Below are 24375 nucleotides of genomic sequence, written 5' to 3'. Positions count from 1 at the left end.
CTGGTGATAGAAGCAAGGTTCAATGCTGTAAAGAGCAATATTGCAAAGGAACCTGGAATCAAATTAGGTCCATGAATCAAGGCAAATTGGAAGTGATCAGAATGGGAGATGACAAGTGTGAACACTGACATTCTAGGAATCAGTGAACTAAGATGGACTGGAATGGATGAATTTAACTCAGATGACCATTATATCTACTACTGTGGGCAGGAATCCCTTAGAAGAAATGGAGTAGCCATCAACAAAAGAGTCTGAAATGCAGTACTTGGATGCAATCTCAAAAATGACAGAATGCTCTCTGTTTGTTTCCAAGGCAAACCATTCAATATCACAGTAATCCAAGTCTATGCCCCGAGCAGTAATGCTGAAGAAGCTGAAGTTGAACGGTTCTGTGAAGACCTACAAGACCTTCTAGAACTAACACCCAAAAAAGATGTCCTTTTCATTACAGGGGACTGGAATGCAAAAGTAGGAAGTCAAGAAACACCTGGAGTAACAGGCAAATTTGGCCCTGGAGTACAGAATGAAGCAGGGCAGAGGCTAATAGAGTTTTGCCAAAAGAAAGCACTGGTCATAGCAAACACCCTCTTCCAACAACACAAGAGAAGACTCTATACATGGACATCACCAGATGGTCGACACCGAAATCAGATAGATTATATTCTTTGCAGCCGAAGATGGAACAGCTCTATAGAGTCAGCAAAAACAAGACTGGGAGCTGACTGTGGCTCAGATCATGAATTTGTTATTGCCAAATTCAGACTGAAATTGAAGAAAGTGGAGAAAACCACTAGACCATTCAGGTATGACCTAAATTAAATCCCTTATGACTATACAGTATTAGTGAGAAATAGATTTAAGGGACTAGATCTGATAGAGTGCCTGATGAACTATGAACGGAGGTTCATGACATTGTACAGGAGACGGGAATCAAGACCATCCCCAAGAAAAAGAAATGAGTATGTATAGATAGACTGTTAAAAAAAAATCCAAATTGATCATCTCTTGTTTAACTGATAGAATTATTATATTTACATTTAATTGTGGCTGATATATTTGGATTTGTTTTTTATCTACCCCGCTTCTCCTTTATGTCACGTTTCTCTGTTCATGCCTCTGGGAAGTTTATTTTTAAATTCCATCTCCTCCACTTCTAGGGCTGGAAATCACATATTCTCTTCCAGTCATTTAGCATCCACTCTTGGGGGATATATATATATATGCATGTGTGTGTGTGTGTATATGTATATATAAACAAGGTCTCAAGTTAAATATTTTAAACATCTCCTGTCCTGAAAAAATACAAGGATTTTAGAACACTTTCAAATCAACTTCTTCTTGATCTATAATATATTGTCTAGTATTAGGTGACTTTTTTAAAAACTTTGCAAAGATTATTTCATACAGATAATGTTTAGATTTACTCTCATGCTTACAATCTATTTGCTCAACACTGCATTTTCTCTCTCAGTCCTTCCTCCTAGTGTTATTTTCCTTCATCCTCAGCACACAACCACTGGCAGTAGCACAGCAGTGTTAGTCACTTAGTTGTGTCTGACTCTTGGCCACCCCATGGTCTGTAGTCTACCAGACTCCTCTGCCCATGGAATTCTCCAGGCAACAATACTGGAGTGGGCTACCATTCCCTTCTCCAGGGGATCTTTTCACACCAGGGATCAGACCAGGGTCTCATGCATTGCAGGCAGATTCTGTACTCTGAGCCACCAGGGAAGCCCATTAGAAGGTCATAAAGCGGAGATCTGTTGGTTTTCAGCCTCCATCTTTCTGGAAATGACTTCATTTTACCCTTGTTCTTAAAAAATCACTTGCTAGGTGTACAATTATAGACTGAAAGTTGTTTTTTCTCTGCACTTTGAATACTTGATCTCAATGTCTTCAGCCTTCCATTGTGGCTACCAGGCTGATTGTCATTCCTTTGCAAGCTACCTGTCTGTTCTCTGTGGCTTTTTAAGGGCTTTCTCTTTATCTTTGAATGTATTCTTCAGTCTAACTACAGAGTGTGTAGGTATAAATTTCTTTTTATTTAATATTCTTCATATACATTCTACTTCCTGTACATTCATTATCTTTTATTAATTCTTCAAATTTGTCAGCCATTATTCCTTTATGGCTTGCTCTCTGTTCTCTCCTGAGACTTCAATCACACCTACGTTAGATTCATTACTGTATCATTCCAATCAATTTGTCTCTTGCACTACATTTTGGATAAGTAATTTAGGTCTATCCCTCAGTTCATTAATTCACCGAGATTTTAATTTCAACAGTTATATTTTTCATCTCTAACATTTCACTTTGGTTCTTCTATATATCTACATAACCATGTTTGAGGGTCTTTCATTTCTTGCTACATTTGCAACTCCATCTTTTATTAAACATTTTATATATGACTATTTTATATCATTCCAATAGTTTAACTCTTTAGAGGTTTATTTCTATTAAATCTCACTCAAAGTGACTTATCCTTGCATTTAGTAATTCTTTGCTGAATTTTATTTGTGGGAATTCAAAGAGCCTAACCAGAAAAAAGCTTCCTCTCACAGTATATTTACAATTGCTCTGGCCGAAAGGGGGTAGAGCTGACCTTGGTCCAATTTAGCATCTTTCTCAGAGGGTTATTTCACTTTGCTGTGGGCCAAAGGTTTAGTTTTCCATTAGTGCTAACATGGCCATTTGCCTTTAAAGAGAGAGCAACCTTGCCTTTTTCGTTTGTCCACAGCCCACTGGTCCTGCTTCATCTGACTCTTCCCTTTGTGAAAACAGGCCCTTAGAGAGTGCCTTACTTTTTTAGGCACTTACTTACTTACTGAGTAATGTATTAGAAATTATGCTTATAACCTTCCATACAGAAGAATTCCATAATTTACAAAGATACTGCTCCTTCAAAGAGATGAGACATGAACTCTGCACTCCTTAAGTGTGTACTGTGCACAGTGACCTCTTTCCACAGAGTACTGTTTGATGTGGGGGGACTGATTTTATAGTGAACAAACCGAACTAATACTGCCTCAGCCAGGTGACCAAGGGTGGCACCATCAGTGGTAAGTCATGCTGACAGGATGCTCCTGATGTGACGTGAGGCAAAGGGCTCTTTTCGTGTGTTCTTTCCAAGAGTCTATAACCCCCGCTAACCATAGGGGGGATGTAGATATACGTCTCAGACAAGTTCATGCATTTCTTCGCTTGTTTTTGCCATGCCGAGTGTCTTGTGGGATCTTAGTTCCCTGTCAGGGATGGAGCCCAAATCCCCTGCAGCGGAGCGTGGACTCCTAACCGCTGGACCAGAAGGGAATTCCCCAGACAAATCCATACTAAGGGACATTCTATAAATACCTGACTAATAATCCTCAAAACTGTTAAAGTCGAAAGGAGCCTAAAGTGACATGATGACTAAATATAAGGTGAAATTTTGGATGGGATCCTGGACAGAAAAAGACATTAGGCAAAAACTCAGGAAACCCACAAATGAAGTATGGAGTCTAGTTAGCAATTACATATCAATAATTGGTTCATTAGTTGTAACAAATGTACCATATACTAATATAAGCTGTTAACAACACAGGAGGAAACTGGGTGTCGGGTATACCAGAACCCTCTATTCTAACTCTGCAATTTTTCTGTAAACCTAAAGCTATTCTAGAATAAAGTATTTTTTTAAAGTTACGTTACAATTTCTGCGGGATTTAGCTATGTTTTTTAGTGCAAAAAATATAGTCTCCCTGCAAAATATCTAGTCTGTCTTATCATCTGGAGACAGAAATTGTCCTATTCACCCTTCTCCCCAGAACAACATGTTCTTTCCCAGAACCATGTTCCTGGGAAACTCCACTGGCATACTTTCTCTTCCCTTAATTTCTGAGAAATTACTTTGCTGATCCTCTCCTCTACCTAGGGTATCTTTTCTTCTGAAACACTTGTGTTTCCGAGGTTCTTTCACTGGCCCTATTCTCTTCTCATTTAAGATACTGTGCCCTGAGTGCTCCTTCATTAACTGCTACAGATAAGCTTGCAATTCCCCAGTCTACGTCTCTGTTCCCTCTCAAATACAATAAATACAACAGAGTAGTCATGAATATATTTTTTAAGTCAGTCAGAACTAGTTTCAAAGGCCAGCTCCTGTTTCCAACTGCATGACGCTTTCAAGACTGCTTTTCTCATCTATACAATGAGATAATAATAGTATCTACCTTTCCAAAATTTTTCTCAAACTTATGTAATATACATGAAATTCCTAGAAATTGCATCAAGTATGTAACTGAAAATATATATTAGCGAACATTAGGATTATAAGCACTAGGAAAGTGATTAATTATCTATTAAACAACTTGTCTCAGATGCCCTCCAAACACTCCAAATCCTTGTGTTCAAGTCTATTTTCATCACCTATCCTCCCAAATTTCCTGTCACCCAAGACAGAATCCACAGAATCCATTTTCTAAGATTTCTTCTAACTTAATCCCCAACATCCAAGTGGTCAGCAATTTCTGTCAAATTCTACTTTCTAAACACCTCTTATATCTTATCTGTCCTCTCCACTACCACTATATTCTAATTTTTTAATTAATTTATTTTCATTGGAGGCTAATTACTTTATAATATTGTGGTGGTTTTTGCCATACACTGACGTGAATCAGCCACGGGTATACATGTGTCCCTCATCCTGAACCCCCCTCCCACCTCCCTCCCCATCCCATCCCTCTGGATTGTCCCAGCGCACCGGCTTTGAGTGCCCTGTTTCATGCTTCGCACATGGACTGGTCATCTGTTTTACATATGGTAACATACATGTTTCAATGCTATGCTTTCAAATCATCCCACCCTCGCCTTCTCTCACAGAGTCCAAAAGTCTGTTCTTAATACCTGTGTCTCTCTTGCTGTATCACATATAGGGTCATTGTTTCCATCTTTCTAAATTTCATATAGATGCATTAATATACTGTATTGGTGTTTTTCTTTCTGACTTACTTCACTCTGTATAATAAGCTCCAGTTTCATCCACCTCATTAGAATTGATTCAAACCCATTCTTTTTAAAAGCTGAGTAATATTCCATTGTGTATATGTACCACAACTTTCTTATCCATTTGTCTGCCGACGGACATTTAGGTTGCTTCCATGTCCTAGCTATCGTAAACAGTGCCGTGATGAACATTGGGGTACACTTGTCTCTTTCAATTCTGGTTTCCTCAGTGTGTATGCCCAGTAGTGGGAATCCTGGGTCGTACTGCAGTTCTATTTTCAGTTTTTTAAGGAATCTCCACACTGTTCTCCATAGTGGCTGTACTAGTTTGCATTCCCACCAACAGTGTAAGAGGGTTCCCTTTTCTCCCTTTTCTCCATACCCTCTCCAGCATTTATTGTTTGTAGACTTTTTGATAGCAGTCATTCTGACCAGCGCTACCACTATATTCTTTCAGATCTTTGTCATTTGGTTATATTACTCTTGTGGCTTCTGACATGTCCCCCAAACATGTTGCTATTTATTTTTAGAAACTGTAGTATCAGCTTTAGGTATTGCTATTTTAAAAACCAAAATACGTATTTTTTTTTTTTGGCATAATACGAAAGCAGTTCATTCATCACTCTTGGTTGTCTTTATTTCTTTCCTACCTACTCACCCATTCCCATTCTCTCCCTTTCACCCAAACTCCTTACCTTGTTTACCACACAGCTCAGGAAACTGCCCAGACTCCCCCACCTCTACCCAGTCATGGCCCACTTATAGCGTGAGTCTGAACCTGAGGGAAAGAACCTTTCATAATGAAGAATCTCTCCTAGGGAAAAGAAAGGGTTTAAATTCCATTTAGGAAATGTTTTCCAAGTTGGTCAAGAAAAAGTCAAAACTTCGGCAATTTTGTATTACTGAACAGACAGGTGGTTCTGAAAGCACTGGTCAGGGGAGTTAAATATGGCAAGAAGATACTAAAGTTCAATCCAATCAGCTACATCACCACATGGCAATTATAAGGGTGCCTCAGACAAAAAGATCAAAGTCAAAGAAAGCAGCAAAGTCCAGGAGCAGCTGATGATTTATATTACAATGGGTTTTAAAATATAATTTTTAAAATACAAAATACATTAAAAATCTGAGCTCACTGACTTCATTTTTTAAAGTTTAAAAGCTTTGAATAAATCCTAAAAATAAACTATTAATAATACCAGTATTACAAAAAAATAATTTGCCCAGTATTACAATCACTATCTATTGCAGCTTTTGTGCCTTGACATAGTTACTTTGTTTTCAACATACGTTCCCCCTCCTCCCCCCACTATGTCTTAAAAATCATGGCTTTTGTTGCTTCTCTTTGTCTTTCCCACCCTCACTTGTCTACGCGTACCTCTGGTTGTTCACTCCCTGCTTCTGATTCTCTTATACCTTTGTTTGTATATGGAATGCCTTCTTTCACCTGCTTCATTATTTTTATTTTTGTACAAGTTATTTCCTTCATGAAGTCTTTCTTACTACACACAAATATAAATTTCTCTCTGCTCTTTAACTGGGGGTTTCCTAGAAAAACTTCCATAACAAAGCTTCCCAAAGTGTGTTCCATGGAACACTAATCACATGAGATGGCTAGAAAAGAAAGGAATTCCATGGTCAAATAAGTTTAGAAAATACTGAATAGCCTTTCCCCCACCTCTCCTGGGAATTCACAAAGCATTTTATTCAAGTCCAGCAGCATGAAACAGGTTTACCTTTAATTTCATAGTACCTAAGCTTTGTCAGTGGCACCCTAAACATCACCATTTTCTGGGGAAATGCTGTTGCACAAAGTCAAATTCATACAGTATTTGTTGTTCATTGCTATGTTTTATTTTGTCTGTATCTAATCCATACGTCTCACTTTATACATATGTACATAGTAATCTTATACAATTGTACATGGCAATCTGAGGATAAGAATAAGTAAGAGGATAGAAATGAATTCTCATCCTAGTTTACACTAAACATAGTATATATGTGTAAGAATGCCCTAAAAGCAGATTTCAAAAGCTCTTCACTTTTTTATTATCAAGTTTTTAAAGACTTTAAAAACAAAGTGAAATGGACCTTCCAAAACGTGTTTTGAAATGTTCTTTTACAAAATCTTTAATTTAAAATTTTAAAATGTACATGAAAATGATTAACATTGGTCTTTATTATTCCAACTTCAATTTTTAGAAACCCTTTGTTTTTGACAGGTCACTTTAAAAAATCCAGTGACACTAAAGATACTGCTGTCTCGATGAAATTCCCTCTGAAGGTGCATTTTCATATTAGCACAATAGCTATAAAAACATATGGAAGATTCTTAAATTCTATGAACTTCTAGAACTGCAAGATGCTGTTATATGAATAGGTACTTGAAATACTCAAAATAGGTAAACAGTTTCCAAATTAGTGCATTTTCCAGGCATTCTCTAGTATTAACAAAAGAAGGACCAAAAATTTCATGTTCATTCCTTTGGACTATTAACCTGAAAATTTCACCTAGGGTATGCAGGATTAACTGAAAGAATTTACAGCTTAAACAGACAGGATTGCATGAAACATAGTGTAATAAAAATACATACCATAAACAGACCCAGTCTCAGAGAATGAACTTATAGTTGCTAGGAGGGAAGAATGGGGGGAAGAGATGGGGAATTTGGGATCAACATGTACACACTGCTATATTTAAAATGAATAACCAGATGAACCTAGAGCATGTTATACAGAGTGAAGTAAGTCAGAAAGAGAAAAACAAATATCGGCTATTAACACATATATATGAAGTCTAGAATAGAGTAGCACTGAAATATATACATTACCATATGTAAAACAGACAGCTAGTGGGAAGCTGCTGTATAAGACAGGGACCTCAGCCTGGTGCTGTGATGACCTAGAAGGGTGGAGGAGGGAGACTCAAGAGGGAAGGAATATATGTGTACTGAGAGCTGACTCAATGCTGTATGGCACAAACCACTATAACACGGTAAAGCAATTATCCTTCAATTAAAAATAAAGAAAAAATGTAAAACCAAAAATTTTTTAAAAGTGAGGAAAAAATGGATAACCAACAAAGCTACTATATAGCACATGGAACTTTGTTCAATGTTATGTGGTAGCCTGGATGAGAGGAGGGTTTGGGGGAGGATGGGTACATGTATATGTATGCCTAAATCCCTTTGCTGTCCACCTGAAACTATCACAAAACTGTTAATTGGCTATACTCCAATATAAAATAAAGTTGTTTTTTTTTTAAATACATAATATAATTGCATTTAAAACAACAATAGTGGGCACTTCCCTGGTGATCCAGTGGTTAAGGCTCTGCCCTCTCAAAGACGGGAGCATGAATTCAATTCCTGGTCAGAGAACTAAGATCCTGCAAGAATACTAGAGTGGACTGCCAAGCCCTCCTCCAGGGGATCTTCCCAGCCTAGGAACTGAGCCAGTCTCTTTTGTCTCCTGCACTGGCAGGCGGATTCTTTACCACTGAGCCACCTGGGGCTTCCAAGAGAAGACATCTGAGGAAATAAATAAATATGGCAGAATCTTATAATGAGAAAAGGTATACAAAGAAAATAAAACACAGTGATGCATTAAAGAGAACCATAGGCAAGAGCAAAAGGGATAGTAGGCACTAGGTCTTTGGCTAGGATGATAGGTAACAACCTTGAAGGAGATAACACTTGAGTTAAGACTTGAAAGACATGGACTTCAAGGCAAATTTTTCATATAAAGTTGTAATTTATAAAATGGTAGTGATAATATAAATGGTAGTGTATTTTACAACTTTATTTGGCAAGATAAAAGGTCAGCAAACTTAAGATCTAACAAATTAAAAAATAATAAAGCTTATAAAGTAACATCTGGAAATCTCTGGGTAATACAAGGCATTAAGATGAGAGACAATGGATGCTTACCTTGTAGAAACTGATAAAAGGTCATTTTACAATATAAATCAGTGAACTATCAAATCTTTTGGTTTCAGGATCCCTTTACACCCCTAAAAATTACTGATCATCTTTTGTTTCTGTGGGTTGTGTGTGCTCAGTCATGTTTGAGTCTTTGCAGCCCCATGGACTGTAGTTGCTAGGTTTCTCTGCATGGAATTTTCCAGGCGAGAATCCTGGAATAGGCTGCCATTTCCTACTCCAGGGGATCGTCCCAGACCAGGGATCAAACCCATGTTTCTTGTGTCTCCTGCATTGGCAAGTGGGTTCTTTACCCCTAGCACCACCTGGAAAGCTTATGTGGGTTAGATGTATCTATTTACTGTTTAATAAAACTAAGAAATTTAAAATATCTATCAACTCATTAAAAATAATAAACAATTCAGTTAATAAATTATATATACTTTATTAAAAGCAAGTATATTTCCAAGACAAAAAGTTTAGTGAGGACCGCAGCACTGTTTTATGTTCTTGAAAATCTAATGTTTGGCTTTAACAGAAGACAGCTAGGCCCTCACATCTGCTTCTATATTCAATTTACTGCTGCTGCTGCTAAGTCGCATCAGTCGTGTCACTCTGTGCGACCCCAGACTGCAGCCCACCAGGCTCCTCCGTCCCTGGGATTCTCCAGGCAAGAACACTGGAGTGGGTTGCCATTTCCTTCTCCAATGCATGAAAGCGAAAAGTGAAAGTGAAGTCGCTTAGCCACATCGACTCTTCGTGACCCCACGAACTGTAGCCCACCAGGCTCCTCCGTCCATGGGATTCTCCAGGCAGAGTACTGGAGTGGGGTGCCACTGCCTTCTCCAATTTATTGCTATATACAAGTTGATGGATTTTGTTTCACCTCTGCAGCACAGAGAAATCATCAAAATAGACAGGTACAGGTTCCCCCTCACTGGGGGGTGATGCCCATACCCTTCCTCTGCCTTGCTTCTATCTTAACAAACCATTTCTCTATGTCCTCTCCCACTTGTTGTTATGCTATGTCTGTAATAGTAAATTTTATGCTTGCAAAAAAAAAATATCAAGGGGCACAGAAATCACAGAAACAGAGAATAGAATGGTGGTTGCCAGGAGCCAGAGGAGGGGAATGGGTAGATGATGGCTAAAAGGTACAAACTTAAAACTATATAAGTTCGGGGATCTACTGTAAAGCGGACTGACTACAGTTAACAATGTGGCCTTATATACTCACAAGTTGCTAAGAGAGAACATCGTAAATGTTCTCCTAAAAAAAGGAGAGTAATGATGTGAGGTGATGAAGGTGTTCAACAATCTTACTGGGGTAATCATTTTGCAATATACATACATGTATCAAATCATCACAACTTATACAATTTTATATGTCAATAACATATCAAAAAGCTGGGAAAAAGACAGGCACAAGGGCCACTGTCTTATGTCCTATATACTACACTATACAACACTACAAAATACCAGCAAACTTTGAAAGAAGTGGGAAGTGGTCTAACACAAAGGTAGAGTGTAGGCTCTGGAGTCAAAACTCCTCAGATCTGAATTCTGGCTCCACTGTTCACTAGCTGTGAACCTTGGACTACTCATCTTACCTCACTGAGCCTTCAAGTGATTCAGTTATATCATCTATAATATTTTGTTATTCTGCCCCTCACCAGCATAGCTAATTTTACATATATATCACTAGTAGACTTACTAATAAATTACATAATATGTACCTCATGAATTGTTATGAGATCACCTTCTAAGAACTCAGTTAACATTGGCTATTTATTACTAAACCTATCAGTGACAATGTTTGTGAAGGTAACTCTATTAATGACTAGAAGTTTAACAAAGAACACTGTTAAATAATAACAAAGTACTTGTAAGCAATGCAGGCTTTGAAACCACTGGGTATCTTTTCTTTCTCCACTTGCTCTTACCTTCAGCTTTCGGAAAACAAAACTGGCTTACGCTTAGCCACCCTGAAAACAAGCAGCTTCCCTTTCCTATGCTAGAAAAATGTTCTGACAATTTCCTCAAAATAATCAATTGACATCTCTAAGCCTCATTTTATAAACACTTTAAGTGGGGATAACTCCTATCTTAGAGAGCTGATGTTAGGATTACAAGTAACATATATACATGACATCCAGAAAGGCTGCTCAGTGAATGATACCTTCACTCCAACCAAAAAGTGATACCTCTTCTAAGCTGGTATAGCACATACAAATTCACATTACCATACATCACAGAACCAGCTATTTTTGTTCAATTCTTATCTTAGTTACAAAACATTAAGTTCCTTGTAATTCCATCTCTTTCAGCAACCTAACAAAGTTTTATATGGAGTAAACATCCAGTATTTCTAAATTCATTTTCTGAATTCTGTATCCTTACACATAGGAATACACACAATAAAAGATATTTTAATAACTCAAGTAATACTGACTGCCTCTTGGACAGAGATCATAATTTTAAAATAATGATCCTGTTACTTTAAAACTATCACGATGATACAGGGAACACAAAAACAGAACAGGACCCATTTGGGTCTTTTTTTCTTTTTAATTAAAAGTGAAGTTATAACGCCTAACGTTGAAAAAAAAAGTTCCCTTCTAACAGTGAAATTTTCACTAATGGAAATACTCAATCTTTCTCTCTCTCTCTCCCACTGCCCCTCAGTGAGCACCAAAGAACAACAGAGTGAAAGGAAGTGAAACTAATCACTAGTGAGTGAAGGGAGAGAGATGAGGGAAGGATAAAGGCTGCAACCAAAATTTAAAACCAGAATTCTAAACATTTTCTTTCAACAAACAGCCTCTAATTCAATGTTTCTTATAGAACAAGAAAAACAATGAGGTATTTTTTAAAACTATCTTAATCTTAGTTGGAAAGATACTTTAATGTTCTAAAGTACAAATGGAACTGTTGCCTTTTTCCAAAGAGTAACTAGGTTCTACTACTTACTCCACAAGATGTGCCTTTTCTCCACGGTTCTATAATTAAAATCTGTGGGTGCAGGGGAATCAAAAGCACTGCAAAGCACAAACTCCTTTCTGTTTCCTTGACAAACAGAGAAGCAGCTTAGTCAAGGTGGTTTGTGCAACAGTGTGAAGTTTTGGTGTAATTTTTTTTACTAGGGTCCCTTGAAATCCTTCTACACATTAAAAAAACCTCACGTTAAACAAACAAACAAAAACACCCCATACAACTCTTATGTATTCTCAGTTCTCAGATAGCTGAAAATTTAAAACAACGAACTCAACATACACCCTTAGGACTTCTTAAAGTACTGCTATAAAACACTAAATGTGAGGAATGTGGGGCAGAAAAGAGAAAAGATGGTAACTGAATGACAAAAGCTTAGGAGAAAAGGAAGTTTGGATGCAACTATTGTTTATTAGTTTATGAAAGGCAGGAAACCAAATCACTAAAATAAAAGCAGTTGTCTTCACTCTCTAAAAAATTACTCACAAACATACACTCAACCCCTTCTCTACCAACAAAACTGTAATTTGAGGGGTGGCCTGTTTAAGGAAATGTTAGTATTAGTAATTTTCCACTGGAAATGAAAATTTCCAATGGAATTTTCAAGGTATTTCCACACCACAAAATCACTTGAAGTATGTCAATAGTGTTTCACACTCTGAGTTATGGAAATGTTTATTTGCTACATAATTTTAACATTTTAGTTTACTAGAATAACAAAATTATGTTTTACATACTGTTTTAAATCTACCTAGGGTCATGTGAATAATACTACCCTTCAGCATTTGAGAGACAAAACAGCTAAATGAAGGCTGCAACAACTACTGTAGAGTCTCTTAATACACGTAAAAAGGCTCATTTAGTACACACTATTATAATAATTAGGTGTATAGTTAAGGTAGTTCATGTTTTGAAACACTGTCAGAAAACACGGAAATTATCTACATCTCTGTGAAAGGAGGGCAGTGGAAGGAAGAAAAGGTGACCAAAGTATCCAAAGGGCAGGGAGAAGACTGATTATGCAATAACTTTACAATTGGGAATTATAACAGACCTAATGCCTAACTGATTCAGAAGTACTGTTAAACCCAAGCCAAGGGTAGAAACATGAAAGAGATCAAAATAGATTTATTACTTCTTTGGGGAGCTGAAAGGTAGTTTACCCTCAACTTCAAAAAGAACTGAAGCCAATAACACAAAACACCAACTAAGTAGAAAGAGATATCTGAAACACTGGAATGCCCTAGAGCCTTTTCTCTGGACCTCTTCTCTATCTATACTCACTACCCTAACTTATTGCACTGACCTCTATCTACACTTGCTTCCTAGTACCTCTCTTCCAGGCTGTCTCTAAAGACAATTTACATACTCAACAGACACCCTGTGGTGACTCTCACACAGCTTTGTGAATACACTGAAATAAGTGAATGAATTGTACATTTAAATGAGTGAAGTTTGTCAATCAATGTTAACTCTTTCTAGTCACTCTTGGAAAAAAACAACACTCATTCTTGATTATTATCCTCTGTTGCTGCTGCTGCTGAGTCGCTTCAGTCGTGTCCGACTCTGCGCGACCCCACAGACAGCAGCCCACCAGGCTCCCCCGTCCCTGGGATTCTCCAGGCAAGAACACTGGAGCGGGTTGCCATTTCCTTCTCCAATGCATGAAAGTGAAAAATGAAAGTAAAGTCACCAAAGAAAAAAAGAAAAAAGAAAGAAACTGAAGTCACTCAGTCATGTCCGACTCTTAGCGACCCCATGGACTGCAGCCCACCAGGCTCCTCCTGTTACCGCACCACTTAATTCATTTAAAACCCCGAATGGATCTATTTTCAAAACAAATCCAGAATTAAACTACTTTTTATTTCTTTCACAACCTGGTCCAAACCCCACCAATATTTTATCCCAGGACTACTACCACAGCCACCTACCGGCATCCCTGTTTCTGCAGCAATTAGAATGATCTTTTAAAAACAGAAATCAGTTGACATCACTCCTTTGCTCTAATAGTTCCCCATCTCATTAAAAATAAAAGCCTAAGGATGCCTATAAAGTTGTGATCTGTCCCTCCTGTCAGATTACCCACCAAAATCTGAGTTCACCTGCTAATCCTCTTTCTCTACTCCTTTCCAGTCACAAAAGCTTTCCTGCTGTACCTTAAACTCACCAGGCACACACACTAACCTCAAGACCTTTGTGTTTCTGTTCTCCCCTCACATTCGTCTCTATATCATTTATAGTGCCTCATCTTCCTGCTCAAATGTCACGTTCTCAGTGAGGCCTTTCCTTACACCTAAATTCTTGTAGAATGTTCAAACTACCACACAACTGGACTCATCTCACACACTAGCAAAATAATACTCAAAATCCTCCAAGCCAGGCTTCAACAGTATGTGAACCGTGAACTTACAGATGTTTAAGCTGGATTTAGAAAAAGCAGAGGAACCAGAGAGCAAATTGCCAACATCCATTGGATCACTGAAAAGCAAGAGAGTTCCAGAAAAACATCTATTTCTGCTTTATTGACTATGCCAAAGCCTTTGACTCTGTGGATCACAACAAACTGTGGAAAATTCTGAAAGATATGGGAATATCAGACCACCTTACCTGCCTCCTGAGAAATCTGTATACAGGTGAAGAAGCAACAATTAGATCTAGACTTGGAACAACAGACTGGTTCCAAATCAGGAAAGGAGCACGTCAAGGCTGTGTTTTCACCCTGCTTATTGAACTTCTATGCAGAGTGCATCACGCGAAATACTGGGTTGATGAAGCACAAGCTGGAATCAAGATTGTCGGGAGAATTACCAATAACCTCAGATATCCAGATGACACCACCCTTATGGCAGAAAGCGAAGGACTAAAGAGTCTCTTGATGAAAGTGAAAGAGTACAGTGACAAAGCTGGCTTAAAATTCAACATTCAGAAAATGGAGACCATGGCATCCAGTCCCAACACTTCATGGCAAATAGATGGGGAAACAAAGGAAACAGTGACAGGCTTTTTTGGGGGCTCCAAAATCACTGCAGATGGTGACTGCAGCCATGAAATTAAAACACACTAGCTCGTTGGAAGAAAAGCTATGACCAATCTAGACAGCATATTAAAAAGCAGAGACATTACTTCGCCAACAAAGGTCCATCTAGTCAAAGCTATATTTTTGCCAGTAGTCATATATGGATATGAGAGTTGGACTACGAAAAAAGCTGAGCACCGAAGAATTGATGCTTTTGAACTCTGGTGTTGGAGAAGACTCTTGAGAGTCCCTTGGACTGCAGGGAGATCCAACCAGTCCATCCTAAAGGAAGTCAGTCCTGAACATTCATTGGAAGGACTGATGCTGAAGCTGAGACTCCAATACTTCAGCCACCTGATGCAAAAAACTAATTCATTGAAAAAGACCCTGATGCTGGAAAAACATTGAAGGCGGGAGGAGAAGGGGATGACAGAGGATGGGATAGTTGGATGGCATCACTGCTATGATGGACATTAAGTTTGAGTAAGCACTGGGAGTTGGTAATGGACAGGGAGGCCTGGCGTGTTGCAGTCCATGGGGTCACAAAGAATCGGACACAACTCAGTGACTAAACTGAACTGAACGCTCTCTATTCCCGATGCCTGCTTTATATTTCTCTACAGCACTCCCAGTATTTTTTACCTTCCAGTATACTTAACATCGTTTGTCCGCTGCTTGTCTCTCCTTACCAGAGTATAAGCTCTGAGAAGGCAGACATTTTTCTCCGTTTTGTTCACCTGCTATATTCCCAGTGCCTGGCACAGCAGGTATCCAACAGAGCATTGTTAAAAGCACTGAATGTAGGGATTTATAAGCAAAATTCATCTTCAAACTTTAGGAATCTGTACCAAGTCCACTTACACTTGTACACATGTGATACGTGATTAAAAAAACCATATGCCTAAGGCAGTATTCTTATAGTCTATATGCCTGACCAACATACCTGTTACAAAGGACGAATTACAAGGAAAGTAAACAGTTAAAGGAACAGCTACATTTCAGATACCAGAGCCACAGAAAATAGTTCCAGATCCTCAGATTTATGGAATAGCAAACATAAGATTACAGACTTCACTCTCCACTGACCAGTGGAGCTACCAGTATGGTACCCTAAACTTTCTACCACCAAAAACTCCTATTAATTAATCTAAAAGCACCTAACATTTAGAGATTTCTATCACATAGAGAGCTTTAATACCTAACATGTTCAGCTTTGTTTCCCCCTTTCTTAAAAATTATAAATGACTCAGAACTTCAAATCTATACAAGATAACCAGTTTTCCCACAGAAAGCAAAGATAAAAACAAATAAACCCCACAAAGCTTCAAGATCTAGACATTCTAGTTAATCTGACCTAACAATGAATAAATAGGCAGGTTATCAAAAGTTTTCTGCATTGTAGAAAATAAAACAAAGACTAGTACAGTGGCTATGAGTGTGAGTGTATGCTCTAAATCAAGAATGCCTGGGTTGAATCCTGGATCCATCACTTATTAGCTCTCTAACCTTGGGCAAGCTACTCAACCTCTCAGCACCTGTTTTCCCATCTGTAAAATAGGAATCATAATAATACCTACTTCAAAATGTTGTGAGGACCGAATAAATTAATGTATGTAAAATGCTTGGAGCTACCTGGCACATAATAAGCACTTGATAAAAGTGAGCTAGAAAATCACCATCTTTATGGTTCACCCAAGGATTTGAGAAACCACTGCCATACATCAAAACTAGTAATTGCACTTTGCAAATTCTCTGCAACAAATTAATCCTGTATGAAGAAAAAAATTTTTCCCCAGTCCATGTTTATATGACAGTTTCTCTTGTGGACAAAATACTGGATTGTACTGAGATTTGTTTCAAATGGGAGGGGGAGGAAGTAAAGGGGATAGGAGAAAAAAGATCGGCCCTTAAAAGAATAACTACAAAAAAAAAAGAATAACTACAGAAGTGGGGTGATCAGAAGGGGGGAGGTGTCATTACTTTTCTGATTTTGTTCATATTTAAAGTTCATATCAAAAACAGCTAAAAGGAAATCTTAACAGATTTTTCTGTTTTACAAATGATTCTACTTTCCTATATCCCCCTTTTCTTCAAAAAGTCACTTAAATTCTCATACACCTTCCAAAACAGACCAACCCATTCAATGGTTGGAAGCAAAACATCGTGGAGATATCATGAACACAACATATTCCAGTTTTTCCTACTACTTCTTCAGAGAACTTGCTAATTCACTACAGAAAGGCTGGCTCAAATCATCTACCCCTGACTAGGTATATAGTTTTCAGCACCATTCCCAAAACAGAGTAATTATTTCGAATAGTCAGGACCTTAAGATTAACTATATCATCACTGTCATCATCATAAATAATCTGAAACTATTTCAATATGCTAGGACCTATACTAAAATACATGCATTATCTTCTTAAATCTAGACAATAAGCCTATGAGAGATAACTCTCTCTACTCACAAATCAGAAATTGGGGTTCACAACTTAAGTACTATGCATAGAATCACCCAGGTTATTAACTGATGGAATTACTATTTGAACCTATGTCTACTCTAAAGTCTGTGTTTTTCTACTTTTCCATATTGATTTCCATTAAAAATGGGAGGGATGAATGAAATATAGAAATGACAATAGTCATATTGCACATCAAGCCTATGTAAGAGCCACATTTTGAAACTGTAAACAACCATATCTATTATTTCTTTTACTAAATTATAAATGTGGCCTTCTGATAAACAGAAATTAAAACCATTCAAGTTCCTGATTAACTATTTCACAAAATTATATTGGCAAATATCTATTGATTACTTATTGTGTGCCAAACACTGTTCTAGTTGCTTGGGATACAGCAGCAAAGAAGACATAGCCCTGGTGAAACAACATAGACAACAAACATATAATAAATAACTGAATTTCATAAAACAAAAAATAAAGTGATATGATAGAATTCAACTGAAAGCACTTAAAATAAGATCATTATGGAAGACCTTTCTGAGGAAGTAATATCTGAGCTTGGATCTAAAATGGTAAGAGCAATGGAAGAGCCTGAGAAGTAGTAAGCAGGGCAGATATAGTTTAAGAACGTGTAGACCTTTTTACCTGTAGTAAAAGAAGTTTAACTCTTAAGCCTGTTGCAATGGAATGTCACTAGAGGATTTTAAAGCACAGAAATGACATGGGTTCATGCTACAGAAAGATCACTTTTGGAAAATGATAGCAGTGAAAGGGTCGAACAAATTAAAACAAGCCTGAATAAAATTGGTAAAACCTACCATGGAGTCTGTCTTCAGGAAGACTACTTGCCTTCTCTAATAAATTATTTTCTTTATTTCTATTTATTTATTTTTTGGCTATATCATGTGGCTTTCAGTATCTCAGTTCCCCAACTGAGGACTGAACCTGGGTCATGGCAGTGAAAGCCCAGAATCCTAACCACGAGGCAACCAAGAACTCCCAAAATTATTTCCTTTAAAGTGAACTAAAGTCTCTTAATATACATTATGAAATAAAGGGTAAAATGAAAATATCTCAGGATGAGTTATACAGTTACTTAAATTCACACTGAGGTCTAAATATAAATTACTAAAGAACAGATGCCAAAAGAAACAAAGAGAAGCAAAAGTGGCATCAGGAAAATGGACAGAAAGGCTGTGAATGCCAAAGACATCTATTGCACAAATTTGCCTAAAGTTGATTTAGAAGCCAAACTCCAAAATAATTCTAACACTACTCTCCTGAATATTTCTCTCAAAAGGTTTTATTTACAGTAAGACAGATGACATTCACTAATGTAAACACAAAACAACTACAAATTACCCTTAGCCATTTTAGAAAGTTAAGCCCATTCCACCAGGGGAAAAAAATCAGGTTTATAGAAAGCCAAAAGCATTTTGTGACACAAACTTTATATAATGCACTTCAAAAGAAGTATTGTCTTCCTAGAGCAACCATTCTTTTTCACTCTTAAAATATCAGCAAGGGAAATAAGCTCAGGCACAATGTAAAAAGCAGAGGCAGAAAAATTCTGGCTCCAGTGTATCTCATCATCAGTGACTAGAAAAAATATACTGTAATTGTCATATGTAATCCCACAGACAGGGATAGGGACCAACTTATCTTTGCAAATGAAGTAACCATACAGTTAAAGCACCAGAGCCCAAAGGTAGGAAAATGTTTCAAAACAGGGAAGAAAAATATGTTTAAGAACAATATGTCCTCAAGCTTGAGCACTGCTTGCTACCACTGGCAGATCAAATACATTAAAGAAAAATCATGAAAACATTATTTTACAAAATTAAATGTGACCACTGTCATCTGATATGGTGGAGTCAAATCCCAACTCCACCATAAGCTTAGCAGCTTCCTTAATATTTCTGAGTCTTAGTTTCCTCATCGGTAAATCCATGATTAAAAAATCTACTTAGGGTTAGTTTAAGGTAGAATGAGCTACTAGACATACTGTAAATGACAAAAGGCCTGGGCACATAGTAGATACTTATTATTCGAGTCTTTGATAGTGAGGAGTACCTTTATTGTATTTTCTAATTTTACCTCTTGGAAAGAAGGCAATTTTGATCTGCTATTGGTAAATACAGATAATCTCGCAAAACGTCTCTCCCAACAATAACTATAGACAAATGGTTTGAAGTTTTCAGGTCTATGATTTTGCAAGTTTTATCCATCCGTTCCCTAAAAAAAGTAAACACAGATCAAAACACTACGGAGAGAGTAGCAAAAGTGGAATAATAATAATAATAACTGGATGATGGGTTTCACTGGTGACAAGAAGCAACAACAAACATAAAATTCAGAGATACACAGGGATTTTAGGGTCAACCGTCTCTTCTATGTAGGAAGCAACAATGACTTCTCCACACTTCCTTCGTCCTAAAGATTTGAAATCTGCAAACAATCCACGCTTCCTGACAATTTAATAGACTTCTTTTCCGCAGTAAAGCAGCAAAGTGAAATAAAATCAGCGAAGTAGACAAAAAAACAATTAACTCGGGGTGAGGGGGGGAGTAGTACATATTCAAAAAGCACACTTCTGATTCCTTGTTTTGGTTACCTATGAAACCAATTCCTATTCTTTAAAAACGTATCTGAACTGACTGAAAAGTAGACGGATATGTTTTCCATTTTAAGGTATTAGTGGCAATACGGACTACGGTTGTTTTTGGTCAGTATCAAGAAGCCTGTATTTTACTGCAGCAAACACAGGTTGAGGAAAACCTCTCAGGTGGTCGGTTGCCTGAGCTCTATGTGGCGCTCACGTTACCTCTTCGTCTAGGTAAGGTTCTTCTTACTACACATCACAAGTTTTAGGTCAGAGGAAAATAGAATTGTCCAACACATTCCCGCGAAGTAGGTGCATTTACTACTGCTTAAACCATAGCAGTACAAGAAATCATTAACACATTAAGGCCTATTAGAAATAAACGGACGCGACAATTTCTGTGAACGTTCAGTACATACAACACCTCACAAGGGTCTGAAATAACATACAAATCTCCACAGAATTGGGCCCAACGGCCCAAGGTCACACCAAGCCAGTGGCTATAAAATCCAAGAAATTACAGTTCAGACAATCCTGGCTAGAAATAAGTCTGGGTTTGGCAACACTTGGGTTGAAGCTCTAATGTGAACAACCCCAACCGAATGCAGCGGCTCCACAGGGAAACCCTAAACGTTTCGAGCAGTATTTCCTTCCATTACCCAGTCTTCCCTTCCCTGGGCACCCCCAACACTCACATCTCCGGAGCCACTTCATCCAATGGTAGACGATAGTAGTGTGGTGTTTCTTGTTCTCTATACACCAAGACGACAAGCCTTGAATAGATTCCATGGTGTTAGTTACCGACTGGAATTTTCGATCCAACGAGGACTCCAGAGCCCCTGCCGAAGAGGCCGACGAGGAGGAGGCCTTACTGCCGCCTCCGCCGCCGCCGGCCGCCATCTTCCCGGTTTGCACAAGCGCTGCTGCTCCTCTGGCGGCCGCGGCGGCGACAGCGACGGCGGCGGGAGCGGGCAAAACAATCACTGCGAGTGCGTGAAAGCCGCAGGTGGGGAGGGAGGCCAGGGGGTGGGGATGGTGCACGCGCTAGGCTCTTCTGGAGGTAGGACGGGAGGACCAGGTGCTGGGCACGCTGGCGGCTCCTACACGCTGCAAGTAGGGGCTGCGGGTTTCGAATGTTTATCAGAATTGTTCAAGGGATTGTGTTTAAACCAGTCAGCAATCACGAAGAATTACGCAGAAAACAGCTCTTGCAAAGCCTTTCTAAACGTCTGGCCCGGAAATTAAATGGTTTTATACTCTTCGGCTCTCAACGCTTAAGGCCCTTCCCCAACACTCCTCTAAGAGTGGGCGTTAATATCTTAAAGTAAATACTACCCGACTGCCCCTTCAGTTGCAGAAATCTCTCCTTTAGGTCCTCTAGCACAGAAAAGCCCAAGGCTACCTAGTCAGGAATTTTTTTGCAACGCAATAGCAGCAGCGGGACAGCAACAGTATCGCGCACGCGCTGCTTGGACCCGCCCCCCTGCTTCCTTCTCAGCCTAGAAAGCAGAGGGAGGCGTGATGGCGGGGCAACCTGGCCAATCAAGGGAGAGGACGAAGAAGCGCGCGCAGAAGCCCACAAGCCCCAAGGGCTAAGGAGGTGCTTCGATGCTTTGTGCGCCTGCGCGACAGGCCAGCGTGTAGCGGCTTGGGAGGAAAAACCTGGAGGGAAGGGCGAGGGAGTTGGTGACTAAAGAGAGGTTGGGGGGAGGGGCTTCACCGCTCCACCCCGCGTTTTGCTTCCTAGTGAGGTGTCTCTCTTGGAGCTGTCCAGCTCACACCACAGGACCGGAAACTCCCACCGTTCAGCGGCCGCTTATTTTCTGGCACTTGCAGCTGCCGCTGCCGGCGCCGCTGCTAACTCCTCGGGGCACCGAGGCGCGACAAAGTAGATGGCAGCCATCTTGCAGTGCCTCAGAGGGCGCGCATGCGCCAGCTCCGGCAAGCCATTCACTACGCAGACTCCCAGACCAAACAATTTTTTACACTTCCCTTGGACGATACCATTCACAGCCCCTTGACTTTTTGGATCATAGGAAGAGGAAGTAAAGGACGTGAAACGAAAATTTTCCCTGTAGAATTTTCGAGACAAGGAAACAATAAAAAGCAAGATGTGATTCACCATCGCCAAATATGATGCAGTCTTGCAATTGCATAATACTTTATAGTTTAAAAAACCCTTAGAAATCTATTATATTGATTAGCACAACCTAAATTAACCAGGTCATAGCATCTGCCTATGTTAAACTCCTGGATAGATTTGGAGGCTTCTGTGTGCCACTAAGCACATACAATGATTGTATTTTAATTCTTTTCACGTCTCCACAGTAGACTCACATTTACCTGTTTTGTCAAGCTCACATTTCATATATGTTAATCCAACAAAAAGTTGTTGTCTTGTGTCAAGTACAGTTCTAGATGTGGGGCGGTAACAGAGCAAAACAGACAAAAATCCCTTTCCTCTGGGGTTTATTGGCAGGAGACCATAAAAATACCAAGGAGTAATAAGTTCTCCTGCAATGCGAGAGACCGGGGTTCGATTCCTGGGTCGATTCCCGGGTCAGGAAGATCCCTGGAGAAGGAAATGGCAACGCACTCCAGTATTCTTGATTGGAGAATCCCATGGACAGAGGAGCCTGGTGGGCTACAGTCCATGGGGTCGCAAGAGTCGGACATGAGTTAGCGACTAAACCACCTCCAATAAGTTCTATCCACGCAGGGTAAGAAAGAGAGGGTACTGTGTGTGTGTGTGTGACCGTTAAGGGAACGGTGGTTTGGTGATCAAGGACGGCTTTAGGAAGGAAGTGATAATTAGATCTGAATGCTGAGCACAAGGTAACCAAGCAAATATGGGGGAGGGAAGAGTAAAAAGCACGCTGGCAGAAGAAACAGCTAGTGCAAAGGACCTAAAACATGAATGTCTTGAAATATTAGAGGAGGAACAAGGAGGCCAGTTTGACTAAAGAGGGGACAAATAGTAAAATATGAGATCTGAGAGGTGAAGAGAGAGAATTCATGTAGGGCCTGGAAGTCCACTCTCAAACTTCGGCTTTCTACTTTGGGATTTGAAACACTTATAAGCAGAGCAGCTTTAAACAAAGTTACATAGCATCCTTCTTAAAAGATTATATTGGTTGCTATGTTGAAAATAGACTTCAGAGTAACCAGTTAAGGAGAGTATTGCAGTAATCCAGACAAGGAGATGATGGTGGCTTCTACTAGGGTGGCAATAAAAAAAAAGAGAGAAGTGGTGTCAGATCCTAGATATAGTTTGAAGGTAGAGTCCAACGGATTGCTCATAAATTTAAGGGGAATATGAAAAGAAAAAGAAAAAAAAAAAAAAAAAAAGAGGCAAATATGGCACCAAGGTTTTAGACCTGAGCAACTAGAACGGTGTTTCTCAGCTTTTTTTCCATTACTGTTGACCCTGAAGATTCTTCTTAGATATTTGTTCCTATTCCCCCTAGCCTGCATGAAATGTTAATGCCACAGATACACTGTTTATCTGTTTATGTACTGTCTATATATCTGTTCTTTATACAAGAATAAGAATGAACTTTGTATTCAATGCAGAATTAAGGATGACTAAAATCTTTAAGTTAAAAATTAAAATTTTTTGGACTTCTCCAGTGGTCCAGTGGTTAATAGTCTGTCTGCCAATGCAGGGACATGGGTTCAATCCCTAATCAGGGAGAATTCCACATGCCAAGGGGCAACAAAACCCGTGTACCACAACTACTAAGCCGGAACTCTACAGCCAGTGCTGTGCAACAAGAGAAGCCACTACACTGAGAAGCCCTTGGACCACAACTAGAAAGTAGCCCCACAGACACACACAACTAGAGAAAGCCTGAGTACAGCAACAAAGACCCAGAGCAGCCAAAAAACCTAAATTTTTTAAATTAAAAAAAAGTTAATCCTAGTAATATATAATGATTTTATAACTATTTACTAAGTAAACTTTAATGTAATTTATTTCTGTAAGTTGTAATTCATTACACTACATATGTAAATTACCAATTTATATAAATACTTAATAGCAATGTAATCAGTTTTTAAAAAATCATTCAAAACTTATTTTCCAGCAAAAGTGAAATAATTGAAAATTTTCTTAAAAAATTTTAGTGAACTTGTATTCGACATGAGAAAATTGCTAGCTGCTAGAGATTCATTCAAATATTGACATTTTTTCTTCTCGGCATTGACATAGTGATGAGTTAAATAGCTTTTGTAGAATTAAATAATATAAACAATTTTTCTTTGCTTCTCAAAGTCCAAATCATGCACAGAAGCACAGAGAATCAAACATAACAGTCGTGACAGCAGTAACTGTGCATAGGCACTTCCTTCACTATTTCTTACGAAGCCCCCTACTTCACAGTCAGTAAGGCCACTGACTTCAAAATA

General features: G+C 38.8%; 1 protein-coding gene across 8 annotated transcripts in view; it reads right to left on the bottom strand.

Annotated features, from left to right (window-relative positions):
• The window catches only part of RPRD2 (regulation of nuclear pre-mRNA domain containing 2), a 91564-nt gene extending 70117 nt beyond the window's left edge, over positions 1–21447 (bottom strand). For 4 of the 8 annotated variants that reach the window (XM_020911946.2, XM_020911951.2, XM_070467293.1 and 1 more), the window contains exon 1: positions 20664–21443. In XM_020911946.2, coding sequence (XP_020767605.2) covers positions 20664–20868 — 205 coding nt within the window. In that variant the 5' untranslated portion in view covers positions 20869–21443. Of the gene's footprint in view, positions 1–20663 lie in introns of all 8 variants that reach the window. The other 4 variants (XM_020911958.2, XM_070467292.1, XM_070467294.1 and 1 more) reach the window with 2 other exon arrangements.
• Between the last annotated feature and the right edge of the window lie 2928 nt (positions 21448–24375).

This window comes from Odocoileus virginianus, chromosome 5 (assembly GCF_023699985.2).
Source record: "Odocoileus virginianus isolate 20LAN1187 ecotype Illinois chromosome 5, Ovbor_1.2, whole genome shotgun sequence".
Classification (NCBI taxonomy): Eukaryota; Metazoa; Chordata; class Mammalia; order Artiodactyla; family Cervidae; genus Odocoileus; species Odocoileus virginianus.
Note: the sequence above shows the minus strand (reverse complement) of the source record. Positions and strands in the feature narration are given on the sequence as shown.